The following is a 14,011-nucleotide window of genomic DNA, read 5'->3' as shown; positions in this document are numbered from 1 at the left end:
CCATCCATTCCATCTGATAATGGAGAAGAAGAAGATTATGATTTCGATGATGAAGCCATTCATAATCTCAACAACACTATGGAAAGATAAGAAGAAAGGTATCCACCATGACAGACAGCAACCCTGTCATCACATGGGTCGATACTTTATGTAATTTGGAAGTATTTGCCGAAAGCAAAAGATTGACAGACAGCTACTTTCACTATTCCAACCACTCTTCACCAGCTGGACAGCTTTCACTATTCCAACTACTTCTCACCAGCCAGACATAATTAGTTCAGCTACTTTTGGTTACTAGTCTTTGTAATAATAGAAGGACGGTCTTCTTTTTCAAAAAGAAAGTTGAAAGATGTGATGATGCGGGCCAGAGTTCACGCGGCATCTACTATTCTCTTTGAAAAACCGGATCACTTTTCTTATTAGGTTGCCAGTCATGTAACTTTAGGATGGTCTATAAATAGAGTCGAGTCTTTCGATTGTAAAACACGACTCTCCTAGCACTTGAACACTTGCTACCTGTAAGCATTTGTTGCAATTGTAATTGGTCGAGTCAATCTTCAGCAATTGAGTCTTTGTAATCAGCAGTTTGCAATAATATTGTAAGTTTCTCTTCAGTTCTCTATTGTTCTTTAGGGACTCCCGAAAGGGAACACCCCTATGATTATAAACGACATATATACTGTATAAATTATATGCTTGTATTACCCAGAGATTTTAATCCAGTTTTCATATCATGATACCTTAAAATTTAAAATTTTTAAGGAGTAATGACTTCAGGCCTTTAAACCATAAAGCCTTCTTGAGTCTTGTACCCGTTTTGCCAAAGGTGGCGTTGAGGGAGTAGTATTCGGAGGTAGGTTAAGAAGGAAAATAAGAAATTTCTCTAAACAAAATTTTTGACACATAAGGAGAAAATGATAATGAAAAGAAAGATTAATCAATGGGTAATATGATATATAATTTTTACAGTATTCAAGTTGTTTTAAACAGTTCATCTGGATCATGTGGCGGTAAGTACCGAGTAGGATTTACAAATATTTGATCACAAACCTTTTACATACATGAACAAGAAAGAACTTATTTTAATTCATATTCATAGATTAAGAGAAGAAATACATTTCCAGAATTTCTTAATAGGTACACTTTTAAGAACACCCATATATATTCACAGACCTAGATATAGCACCACTCTTACCAGATTTATAAGAAAAGAACAGGATAAGCTTAAAGAATTAGAAAACCAGCTAGCAGAAGCAAAACTCCAGTATCACAGAGCGAGACCATTCCAGAATTAGAACTAAACCATAATAGTTTAAAGCTAAAGGTATAAAGTGTAATTAATTAGAATTGTCTCTACCAGAATCCCTACCAGTGTCTCTACTCATAGCAGAATTGTTATTCATTGCCATAATGAATGACATGCTGAGTATTGATGTTGAATTTGAATCAGAAGCTTCTGCATATGAATGGTATAATAGCTACGCCAAAGAAATTGGGTTTAGTATTCGAAGAGAATATTTGAACAAGGACAAGGTAACTGGTCAGATATGAGGCAGAAGATTTGTGTGTTTTAAAGAGGGTTTCCGGAGTAAAAAACAAGAACCATGCGTGAGGAAGCCTCAAAAAGAAACGAGGACCGGTTGTAATGCAAGAATGACTATTTCTTTGCAAGATGATGGAAAATATCGGATAATTGATTTTGAAGCTACTCATAATCATCCATCAGTAGATCTGTTGTTGTTTTATATATTGCCATCGCACCAGAAAATAAAATGAGACCCAAACAGTTGAAATTAATCTAGCTGATGATTCCGGGATAAAGCCAAAGCTAGCTTATGAAGCTAACTAGTCGACGCGTTGGAGGACGACCAAATCTTTGGTTATCTTCAGCAAGATCATAAAAATTACCTCCGAACCTTGAGAAAGAATGACTTAAAGCATGGGGAAGTAGGGAGCCTCCTGACTTGAAGAATGACTTAAATCCCTCTTTTTTCTTTAAGTTGCAAACAGATGAGGATGATCAAATCACTCATCTCTTGGGCTCATGCTAAAATGGTGGTGGACCCAGAAAGTATTGAGTTTTTGTTGTTTTTTTTCAGTTGTGTTTTGCTCTGTTTTTTCCCATAACAATCTAATTGGAGGGAGAGAAATTTATTTATGGTGGAGCCATGAACAAGTTTTTCTCAGATTTGTGTAATCACAGTCATTCGTTTCTGCAATCAATGGTTGATATTGCTTTTTAATTTTGACCGGTCAAAATTGATTTTTAATTCAGACAGTCTAAAAACACTTTGGACGCACGCAGTTGGATTCCGTAAACCCATTTTCACAGTATTCTTCGTAAAAAGATATTCTCAATTGGAAGACGGTAAGGTAGCGTAGCTTTTTGGAGGGAATGAAAATGTGTATGTGCAGGTACCATTTTGGTGGGAATGAAAGTGTGTTTTGGCGGGATTAGACAGGCGGGGCACAAAGGGGTCAAAACAGAGGGCTTTTGGGGTGGCAAAAAAGCTGGTCCACGTGGCAAAAGTATAGCCGTAGATATCAATGTGGATGGACTGATTTAATCTCAGCCATACACTAGAGCATACTGGACTATACAATACCGGAGGTAAGCCAAGGAGGGAGTACAATATTTGCCTTCAAAGATGAATTTGAAGATTTCTCTTAATGAAAAGGATGAATTAAAAAGAATAAGCTTTTTTGAGAAAACGAAAAATAATATATAAAAAGAATAAGTTTGAGCATAGAGTAATATTGGACAGTAAAAAATTGTGCGTAAGAAAAGTAATCTTATATTGATAGTCGTCTATATATATGAAAATTGTAGATTTGGCAGAACAAATCCATTTGTGGGTGTCAAAACAACTTTGCCAAAATAAATTTTGACCTACAATGTTGTCAAAAGTCAAAAAATAACAATATTGTTGCACCGATTTTGTGCCATTTGCCACAATCTCAAATCATAATTATCGAATTAAATTGAGGCCCTGTTCTGTTAACGATTCTTAATTTTTTAAGTACTTATTTTCCTCCTTACCGGACAAGAATTGATAATAGCCTTTGTTGTCAAATTACTTTTCTGGTAAAAAATGAATTTAAACATTTTAAAATATTACAACTTATCAACAATATTGGCAGACTGACCAGACAATAATTTTTGGAAATTAATCTTATCACTTTCTTTTTTCTCTAACGACATTTTTTTTTCTTTTACATTATAAATCACCAGACACAAAATGGAGTGCCCATAGAGAAAAAGGTTTGTGGCAAAGAACTCACTAATTTTTCCGGGAAACAAAAAATAACTGAAGAAGTGGCAACTGAACAAAGAACCATCATGCGTCGTCCAAGTACTACAACCTTAGATCAGCTAAATCAGGCGGTCTCCGTGGCGATACCCCCGCCATCGTAAGCCCCCCTTCCCTCTCTCTTTCTATCTCTGCAATCCATTCATGTATATATAATGGATCAGAGAAGCAATGCAACGGCAGCCTCTTTGAGCGGAAACTGGAAAAGAACAAGTAAAACTTACTTAGCCCCAACAAAGCGGGCACAGAGCCTGAGCGGGTTTTCAGACCTTCCACATATCTTTCTCTATCCAACTTGCTCAACCACTCACCACGGTAACTTCGCTTCTTCTTAATTCAATTGGGTTTTGTTTCTTTTTAATGCTCTTGGTTTTGTTTCTTGTCAGTTCTTCTGGGTTTTGTTTCTTTTTGGGTTGGGCTCTGTTGCTTCAGATCTGATTTTGTGAGGACCACTTAGTAGTTGGGTTTTGAATTTTTAGCAGAAAAAGTGTGTTTGTTGTTTGGATAATTCTACTTGCACACATCTCAAATTTGGTGACTTCCGCTACACATTTTGACGATCGAAATCGTTCAATTTGTAGGTCTTGGCACGGACATTTTCCATGCCGATGATCGGGTTGATCAGAAATTTGTAGCAATCTTAATATTTTACATTTTCCTTGTTATTATTCAACTAATTTTGTGAGGACCACTTTGCTGATGTAGTAAGTGGGTTTTGAATTTTTAGCAGAAAAAGTGTGTTTGTTGTTTGGATAATTCTACTTCACATCTCAAATACACTTCTCCAAATAGGGTGAGTTCCACTACACATTTTGACTATCGAAAGCGTTCATTTTGTAGGTCTTGGCACGAACATTATCTGTGCCCATAATCAGGTCGATCGGACATTTGTAGCAATCTTAGTATTTTACATTTTCCTTAAGAAAAATGGATCGTTAAAGTTCTTCATGTTATTATTCAATTGGTTTGAATCAACACTTACCGATATCCAATCAATATGACTTTTTGCATGAATGATTTAAGCATCTAGAGCTACAAAAATGAATGGCTCAGATTGTCAAAATAGGTTGTGGGACCTCATATTATTGGTGATGTGTTTGGAAGGTGTGTACGTAGCAAAGCTCATGTTGTTTTGTTTGTTTTATTCTTTTGGAGAGATGAGTGTGTTCTTTTTGGGTTTAGGACTTCGACATAAGCGTGTTTGTGTTGGGTGTGTGTGTTTGGAGTAAAATGTTTGTTTGTGATGTGGGTTTTTGATTTTTTGGAGAAAAAAGTCCGTTTGTGATTTGGGTTTTTGATTGTTTTGGAGAAGTATGTGATTTTGGGCTGTTGTGTGTTCTTATTTATAGATGGATCGGTATCAGAGGGTAGAGAAGCCGAGGGCAGAGATGCCAATTAACGAGAATGAGATTCGTATAACCACTCAGGGAAGGATGAGGAACTACATTACTTATGCTACCACTTTGCTCCAGGTCTCTCTCTCTCTCTCTCTCTCTCTCTCTCTCTCTCTCTCTCTCTCTCTCTCTCTCTCTCTCCATATTTATAAACGAATTGTGTGCATGGGTTGATTTGTGTTTCTTGAGAGCTTCTGTATTTTGTGCTGTTTTTGATGGTTTATATCTACACATGGTCACATGTTTAACTATTTCTTATGACAGTTCCTACATATTCTGTCCTTGTGCAAGCACCTGCCTTTTGATTGGCTGAACATGATTAACAAGAACAAATATCAGCTTTTCTTCTGTTTGATTTGGAAGAGAATGATGAAAATTCCAATCCAAGATATAAGTGTGTGAGCAACTTTTGCGTTTAAAGTTGTCTTTCTTTTTCCTGTGAAAAACCCAAGAAAACACAAGATACTTAAACTCATGAGATAGTTATCTACGAGTTGAACTTCACATTTATCTCAGTTTCTCAATGACTTACTTCTAAGCAAGTTTTTAGGTGTGAAATATGTAGGTTTATTTAGGTAGATTAAAACAACTTTTTCTTTAGGCTTTTAAAAATGAAGAATGTAAAAATGTCCCTCCAAATGTTTAATCCTAATCACACATGCGCAACAATAAAGATCCTTTTGGAAGAGAGAAGAAGGTAAAATCTCTTAAAGATTTCAGTTGCCAATCAGCGAATGTATGGGCACAGGGGGTGATTTTTGGTGTGATAAATATTTTGATTGTATGATTAGGAATGATCACAGCTTGGTAATTACTACTTGGACAGGAGTTGTATCTGATCAATTGGATCTAGATAAGGTAATTGCTAATTGTGACTTAGAGGTAGACTGTTAGTATCTAAGTTACGTAAAAGAATGTAGTTGATTTCTGGTGAGGCACTAGTTTTCTTCACCTTTCTAGAAGAGGTGGTTCGTTGTTTCGTGTTGGTACGCTGCATCTGATCGAGCTTTTGGAGCTCTATACTTATGGAGCTGCTAGAGTTTCACTTAATGCTATTTATGCTTCTTTGATATGCACTTGAAAAATAATAATACAGCACTTCAATTAACTTTTTGACATTTTCAACATTTACCCTTTCGTACATCACAAGCACTTGTCCAGAAAAAGAAGATATTTTGCATGTACCACGAACCAGGAAGGTTAATAGTTGGTCTCTCAGCCTTGATGTGGCAAACTCAATTCCCTTGCGTTGCTTAGTCAAAAAGCAAGCAGGGTGGGGTGGAAGGTGGGGTTTGGGATCTTGCTACAAATTAGGATATACTATGCCCTTGTGTCTGATTCATGTAGTCTTTCAAATCTTAATCGTTATCTATCTTACCTGCTTTGTGTTTTCGTAGGAGAAAGGATCTAATGAAATTGCTCTAAAGGCCATGGGCAGAGCTATCAACAAAACTGTGATGATTGCAGAACTGATTAAGGTGCTGAACTCATCAGTGCCAATTCATGTGTCCTTTTAAATTTGCAATATTCCAGTCCAACTTCCCAAATTTTTTTGTTGCATTCTTCTGCTTATACATGCTCTTAAGACTCAGTTTCTGTATCAGATAAGGATTGCTGATCTCCATCAGAATACATCAATTGGTTCAACGGATATAACTGATATGTGGGAACCGCTAGAAGAAGGCCTCCTCCCGTAAGAAGCGAAACATCTTCTTGTTCTCTTGAACTAATTCATTGCGTATTTCAAGGTTATCAAATTGATGGACTTCTTACTTTGCAGCCTGGAAACTACTCGCCATGTGTCGGTGATAACAATTACGTTGGCAAAGAAGGAGCTGGATACGTCTTCTGCGGGGTAAATTTTACTCAGATTCCTTTTGTAAATTGGTTGCTTCATGTGGTTGTTCTTGAGAATTCTATGAGATAAGTATGTATGCTGTTGACTCGAGGCTTAAGACTGCCTTTTTGCTTTTGGGTAAATCAGCCAAAAAGAAAAATAAAGAGCCCACTAGGTTCGGTTCATGTGGTAATGGCATATATGGTGGCTTTGTTTGCCAGAATAGTAAGCTTTGGTAATTTGGTAAGGCATATCATCTCGAGCCAAATTGCCTATTTTGCCTTTGTGCTTAAAAAGGCAATAGCCCCAGCTCTAAGCCTCTAACAAAATGCAGCTTATGTTATTCAGGTTTGTGATAGAAAATTATTATTTTTAACTACTGGGAGCTGTTAGCGTGGGCTTGCATAGTAGGTTGGGGATATATGTGTGTGGCCGTGGAAGGTTTGAGATATATGTGTATATATGTATATGGCCGGTTCCATGGACACAACAATTAACATAACATTTAACAAAAGTTTTGCGTGGGTTTCATTTTGGAGTCCCACGCAAACGATCGGAACCGTTCGATTTGTTTAGAACACGTTTTTAAGAGTTCCTGTAAAAAATCAACTCATTCGGTTATCGGCAAGCGCTTGATCGGTATTTGCCCCTAAATTTGACAGGATAGAAACTGAATGAATTGATCAAGCCGATCAAGCCCTTGCCAATATCCGAATGAGTTGGACTTTTAGAAAAAAGGGAACTATTGAAAATATGTTTTAAACAAATTGAACGGCTTCGATTATTTATGTGGGACTTCGATTATTCTTGTGATGTTGTGTTATTCGTTGTGTCCATGGTACCTATATATATATGTATATATATATGGGTATGTTTGTTTGTCTGTGCGTGTGTACGTATACATTTATCTTCTTGTTACAACTCTTTGTGGCAAGCTGCTTTAGTTTGCTTTTGCTTGCCCACGAATGGAGCAATGGACATGTTAACTCACTTTACCATTCCACATTAATTGTTGTAAATGAATCAGAGACTGTTCGAATGGGATTAATGAGGTCCTAAGGAATGTGTTTTTCAGTAGATCATCCTATCTTCAAGACCAAGCCCAGCTTGAGGTGTACAGAAGCTTGCCCAAGCCCATTGGAGGCCAACTTCTGGTTCGGGGTATTTCAGGCCTCCCTCGGCACAATTTTCGTTTCGTAACTGCCACTAACTGGGAATATGCTCGGTTTGCCTGGAAAGACTTAACGATTTCTTGTCCTGAAAAAACAAAAGAAGAATGAAATAAACAAAAAATACGTTTTTGTTTTTCCCCTTTTTAGCGTTTCGAGTTTGCATATCTCCAACTGGAGAGCTTAGCTGATACAATGCTACATCATAGCACCCAATTTTAGAATCAGTGGTTCGATCTATGATTTATCATTCATGGATCTTAATAAGATCCTTTCCATTTAGTAGCACCTTATGATGACATAGCCTTAAAGCCTTAAAATGAAGGGCAAGGTTCAAACGAGGAAAGGCTTAGAGAGGATACCTAGGCACCCAGAGACAAGGACGGCCGTACTAAGTGATGAAATGCTTCGGGGAGCTGAAAAGCAGCATAAATTCGGAGATTCATTCTGGTTTTCCTTTTTTCCGAGTAGAGTAGGAAGAAGAAGATCAACTTCCAATTCAAGGCCTCCATGCCCAACACAAGCACTTTGAACACTGCTCTTAGCTTTGATTTGCTAATGGTATATTATCTTCTAACTAAAATGCAGGTATCAACCACCTATTCCAGCTGATCAAGTAAAACCATGGAATGAATATGATTATGAAGGAGGTAAAGCAGTGTTATATAATTGCTTATATTTTATTTCATTCAGGCACTTTTATGATTAGTTCGCTTTGGTGTTTAATCAGAGGGCTCGCCTAATATCCGTGGGAGAGGACGTGGTGGTAGGGGAAGGGGTAGAGGTAGAGGTAGAGGTATATAACTCTGCTTTGTGTTCCTTATTTTGTGTCCTTGTTGTATTCCTTATGTTCTGCTTTGGAGGTAATATCTATGGTGTCTTAAGCAATTCTGTTCATTATTCACTTCTATCTGTGCCAGGCTGCCAGCTTTTCCGTACGCTACAATTGAAAGATGAAAACTACTATGAAATATTTTTATTAGGGATTATTAAATCTTTTAAAGCTTTGAATCAATTGATTTAATGTGTGCATCGCTTTTTCCTTTGTCCTTCCCCCTATTTTTGCCCTCTCAGTAGTGGTTATTCCTAACACAAAGCACCCCTTTTCCATTCATAGAGAAATCCAATTGTCAATTTATTTTTGATGAAATAAATGTTGAACAAACAATAGTCAATATGATTCTTTGAAAGAAAGATCATGAGGTTATAATCAACTCTATAAACTTTTGGTCATCCTACTCGAGGTTCAAAAAATTGTTCATTTTCAACATTTAGTTGTATATAGGGCGGGGTTTAACTAATGTTTCTTTCATTGATATAGACCATAACTTTTTGGAAGTTATAGGTACTCTAGGAGAATAAAAACTCCCAACAAGGCAACAACAATTTAAGTGAAAGAATTTTAAGAGATTGTATGGTGGTAGAATTTAATGAGTTAATTAATGGCTGGTGGGTTAGTTTATATTGTTAGGTAGACTATTGTATGAGACTGAACACTCTTTATGTTGGAGTACCAATCTTGCATCGGGATTAACTTTCATTCATCTTGGGATGGCGTCGACAGCTGTTTTGAAGCATTAACTACATGTAAGTTTAGTTTGAAGGGTTAGAGTAACGCCCAATCACCATAATTTTTGCTTTCCGCAAAACTAAAGGAAGTTCAACTTCAACACTATTTGAGGCTATCGAGTATCAGTGTTCAGATTATTTCAGACCTTTTTCCTTTTCTTTCTTCCATTTTGCCCCAAGATATTCACTTGGTGAAATTGATTCAAATCTTCATCGAGCTAGAATTTTATTTTTCAGTAGATGCAACTCTAGGTGAAACTTCATATGAGTTCAATGACCGGCACTGCACTTAATGGAGTACAGGTGGTAGGCTTGTTATGTGAACATTGCAGGCAGGAAAATAGTCATATGAGTGCGCCATAGTACCATAAAAGATGAGGAAATATTATAAACAAGAGCAACTAGCTTTTTGTTGTCAACCTGTGGCATTAAAAAATAGGTAAAGGCCCGTAAGATATTTGTACAATTGTACCATACCTCCCATTTTGCTTTCTTGAAGTTGAATAAGTTATCCCCCTTTCTCTTTGATGCCAGCAAGATTGCTGAATGCTTGAAGTTGTTCAAGCTAGAATGCGTATTCAAAATTGGCTATTCAAACTAGTTCATTGGCTAAAACTCTGCTCACGTACCTTGAATTAGCGGGTTTGAACTTGAGGGCAACCATGTTGAGCTAAGAATGCCACAATTTCTGTTTCCAATCCTTTTCCCCCTTTTTTTGCTAAGCCTATCCTTCTCTTCTTGACCCCCTTTAAGGGGGAACTAATTTGGATGAATATGTTGACTTAAAAAAAATTTCGCTAAAGATTGGAGAATGTTTGTTTCAGAAGCATTTCTATTTGTTAATCTTCAGTACCCTTTACCAGGCTATATTTCTGCTTTGTGGTTAATATTTCCTTTTCTCGCCGAAATACTTCGACTCTTATTATACAGTGTAACTGTTACGATCTTTCTTCCATAGGTAGTATGAACAATGGGGTGGTAGAGTACAATGGAGACGGTGGGTGGGACGGTGGACGTGGATACGGTGGACGAGGTCGGGGTCAGAGTCGTGGGAGAGGTCGTGGTTACCGTGGTCGTGGAAGAGGATATGGTGGGGGGGACATGCAACAAGACTTCGGTGGTTACAACGGCTATGGTGGATCAGGGGCACTGCCTGCTCAAACCCGGTGTAAGTAAATATACACCTACATTATTGTTTATCCCAGTGGTATATTTTCCTATTTGGTTGAAAAACTTGAGGCATAATTAATCAAAAAAATCTCTGAAAATAGACGTGGGAATCCTGTTATGGGTGGTCTTCCACAAATTCCATCATTCTTGACTTTAGAATAGATTAGATGACAGTGATGACATGCTTCCTGCACCGATTATAACCGTTAGAGCATCGAGATGCTTCAAATGTCAAGAAGTTGAAGGTTTTGTTAGGTAATAAGTACCCCAACACTCTTTGAACACCAAACCACCTATCAAGTTCGTTCTCTCTCTCTCTCTCTCTCTTCAAATTTAACATATGCGTAATATACTTCCAATACGAAATCATACAACAAAGAGTAAGTTGGTATTCAAACAGAAAACGCTATTGGAGAAAACTATAAAGGTAGCAAAAGACTTTCTAATAGAACAACAAAGCTCGAGGAGTCTGTTGTATTGCCCATTAAATCTCTTCAAAATGTAAAGTAAGGTGGCAAAGTACACTTTTTGATTCTACATTATGAGCTATGTATTGGAGATGCTCCTACAAACCTTGTACTAGTTTTGAGGAAGAAGTTTGATACCTTGAGTAAATATTGAAATTGGATACGTGTCGTAGTTACCTATTATCCTCTTGGGTCGGTTATATTTTTGTTTTGTTTGTATGCTATATTAGCCTGCAGGAGGGCTGAATTCTCACTTTTTTGCTTCCTTTCACTGTTCCTTGAAAAAATGTCATCTCTCCAACTTGCTAATGTTAGGATACATGGATTTTTGCAGGGCGTGGGCGGGGCCGTGGACTTGGTTGGGGCAGGGGCCGTGGACGTGGGCGTGGTCGGGAGTTCAGATCAGATGGCCCAGTTCCGGCAGCTGCTTGAGTGGCTGTGAGGTACAGATTTTGGCTTATATCTATGGTTCTGGATGCCTGCTCTGCTGATTATGTCTTGTTCTGAAGATAAAGAGGGGGGGAAATGGAGAAAAATAGTGTATTTCTTTGATTGTAGCGTAGGGACTTTGGTTATAGCGAACTGCTGCGGTTGGCATGTGGCAGCCATGTTTTTGTAGCTTCAAGGTAGGGTAGTTTTCCTTTAAGGCTGACAAAAACGAAGTTGTACAATTTCCTCTGATTTTGGTCGAAATAATAGAGCAGTACATTCTTCTATTCTTGTTTCTAATCTCACAGTTTCGCTTTTTGGAATCAGTAGGTTTCACAAAACTGCTCATGTTACGGTTGATCGTGTTAAATTGTTCTGCGTGTTTGGAATCAGTAGTTTCGCTTTTTGACCCCTAAACTTTTTCAATGAGCAGGTGATAGATCTCTCGATACAATAAAGGGCTCAACTATGAGCCACAATTATGTAAAATCTTAATGGTGAAGAAACTCAAAAGGTATGAAAAGCAGGACTCTGCAAAATCAAAAGGTAAGCAAAGTTATAGGGGAACTTTTTCTTTTTTGGTAGGTAAGTAATGAAGGATTGCCAAACTTTGAAATTCACTGGAGGCATGTATGAACCTAAAAATCAACAAGCTTCATTGGTTCATTTAGCGATCGCTACGTCAATCCAGATTAAAACCTGTTAAAATTCTTTGATTTCTTTTGCACTGACCATATTATCATAATATCAAGTTGATAAAAGGGCGCCTCAACCACCGAATTCAATGTCGGTAAATTAAGACTAGCTTAGGTAAAATGCATGAGATCGAGAGGATTTGGGTGAAGAATGTTGTAGAATTCTTCATATTACATGCTCAATTTCTAAGTAATATTTCGCACAAATAAAGGGCCACTGCCACGCCAACAAATCAGAAAGGTCCCTGAAGTCAAGTCTGTGTTCTTATTATGAATGAGAAACCTAAGATTTTTGAAACTGATTTCCCCACTAAGTAAATTTCGAAAACCGGATGAACAGGACAGAACCGGATGTTTTTTTTTTATTTAAAAACTGAACCGGTTCGGTTTCAATTAATTCAGAAAAATCATTCCGGTTTGATTTCCGATTTTGGGATTTTACAGACCAGACCGAATCAAACCGGACCGGATGTCTACATTTAGATAAAAATTACAAGCCATGGGGCCCGAACTCAAGACCCCAACGTTTATACCCCCTCAGCTTACCACTGTACCATCCATCTAATTGATATAATACGGTATAATATTTATATTTATTACAAACTTAAATGATATTCATATATAACCACAACAAACCCTATAGCCATAACCACCTCAGTTTTCGTTTTGTTTGAAATCCCCAAACTTAGATCTGGTATGAGATGGAGCTCGGTGCTGGCGTTGATTGTTGATGCCGACGAGATGCTGCGTTCTCTCTGGCTCTCTCTCTATCTCTCTCTTGAAACTGAATAAACCGGAAAAACAGGACGGAAACCCGACTGAATTATTTTGACCGGTTCCGATTTTTATTAAATCCCAAATTGAATAACTGGTTCAGTCCCAAAAATTGGTGAAAACTGAACCGAACTGGACCAAATCACCCCTACTAGTTGTCATAAATTATTTGGAAGATGTACAATACTTCTTTACTTACGCGCTTGGCCAAATGATTTTTGATGCATTTTTTATATCACAATTTTCATTTGCAAAATCACAAGGCTCACTCGCGGTGAAGAAATCTATTAATCTATGAATTAAATCACACTTTCAACTGGGAAATAAAATAGAGGGAGATAGCTTTTACTGGTAAGCTATTTTTATGGATTCCACACTTATGAGATAGCTCAAGCAACTATACATGATAGTTTTGTGCATAAGACGTTTCCATTATCTTCACTTGTCATTTGGTAGGGGTATTTAGTGATGGCAATTGACCAACTTACCCCACCGACCTAAAAGTACTTTTGAAAATGACCAGAGAAAAATAAAAATGTTTTCTCAGTGGTGGATCAGTCTAGTCCTCTATGTTTTGTTATTCAAGTGGTCACTTAAAGAGAAAAAGTTCCTTAAATTCATCTGTTGTAGGTCCCGCTCTGCTTTCTTTTTAAATTTTTTTAAAAAAAAGAAGAAGGTAATTTCAAATTTAAATATAACGAAAATAAAAAATATTTTTTTTGATTTTTTTTGTACCGTTTAAAAGATCTCAATGAGATCTATCAAACAAGATCCATATTGATAGTAAAATTATTTACGTAAACATATAATTTTTGAGCTTGAAATTATTATTATTTTTCTAAAACTTTATTTTCTAAGAAAATGGAACACCCTCGTAGTTATTTTTAGACTTTTTTCGGTCCACTTTTCTTCTATTTAAAATTGAAAAAGCAAAAAGGCAAAGCAAAAGTAGACGTCCCAAGACTCAGGTCAAGTCTTTGATCATACCCACCGAATTTTCCAGACAAGGGAACTGTTCTCCATTGAATTTGATGGGCGGAATGAGAAGGGCTATGATACTTTTCGTTTTTCTCGTGTCTCTTTACATTAACGACTTGTCGTCTAATCTGTAAGAGTTTTGTCTTTCATATTTGTGAGAGTTCTCTTTTTTTTTTTATGAGAGTTTTAGTTTCGTCTTTAGGCAAATATTACATCTA

General features: G+C 37.0%; 1 protein-coding gene across 5 annotated transcripts; it reads left to right on the top strand.

The window, feature by feature from the left end:
* The first annotated feature begins 485 nt into the window (after nt 1-485).
* LOC131306526 (glycine-rich cell wall structural protein 2-like) lies at nt 486-12,365 on the top strand. Of its 5 annotated transcripts, XM_058332802.1 has the most exons (10): nt 3,418-3,626; nt 4,661-4,783; nt 6,103-6,183; nt 6,310-6,398; nt 6,486-6,560; nt 8,300-8,361; nt 8,442-8,507; nt 10,239-10,448; nt 11,252-11,360; nt 11,780-12,365. In XM_058332802.1, the coding sequence occupies exons 2-9, from the start codon at nt 4,661-4,663 to the stop codon at nt 11,347-11,349; spliced, it is 804 nt and encodes a 267-aa protein (XP_058188785.1). In that variant the 5' UTR covers nt 3,418-3,626; the 3' UTR covers nt 11,350-11,360; nt 11,780-12,365. The 5 variants fall into 5 exon arrangements, with proteins under 5 accessions (XP_058188784.1, XP_058188786.1, XP_058188785.1 ...); XM_058332801.1 differs by lacking the exon at nt 11,780-12,365 and having other exon boundaries at nt 486-3,626; nt 11,252-11,633; XM_058332803.1 differs by lacking the exons at nt 3,418-3,626; nt 11,780-12,365 and adding an exon at nt 3,266-3,411 and having other exon boundaries at nt 11,252-11,633.
* Nucleotides 12,366-14,011: the final 1,646 nt, after the last annotated feature.

The sequence above is a fragment of the Rhododendron vialii genome, chromosome 11a (genome assembly GCF_030253575.1).
Source record: "Rhododendron vialii isolate Sample 1 chromosome 11a, ASM3025357v1".
NCBI lineage: Eukaryota > Viridiplantae > Streptophyta > Magnoliopsida > Ericales > Ericaceae > Rhododendron > Rhododendron vialii.
This window is presented reverse-complemented; position numbering and strand designations above follow the sequence as displayed.

Bases quoted from the DNA above. Each gene is read 5' to 3' on its own strand.
- LOC131306526 (XM_058332802.1), top strand. From the start codon at position 4,661: ATGGATCGGTATCAGAGGGTAGAGAAGCCGAGGGCAGAGATGCCAATT. The intron at 8,362-8,441 runs GTAAAGCAGTGT...GTGTTTAATCAG, and splicing joins TGAATATGATTATGAAGGAG to AGGGCTCGCCTAATATCCGT. The intron at 8,508-10,238 runs GTATATAACTCT...TTTCTTCCATAG, and splicing joins GGGTAGAGGTAGAGGTAGAG to GTAGTATGAACAATGGGGTG.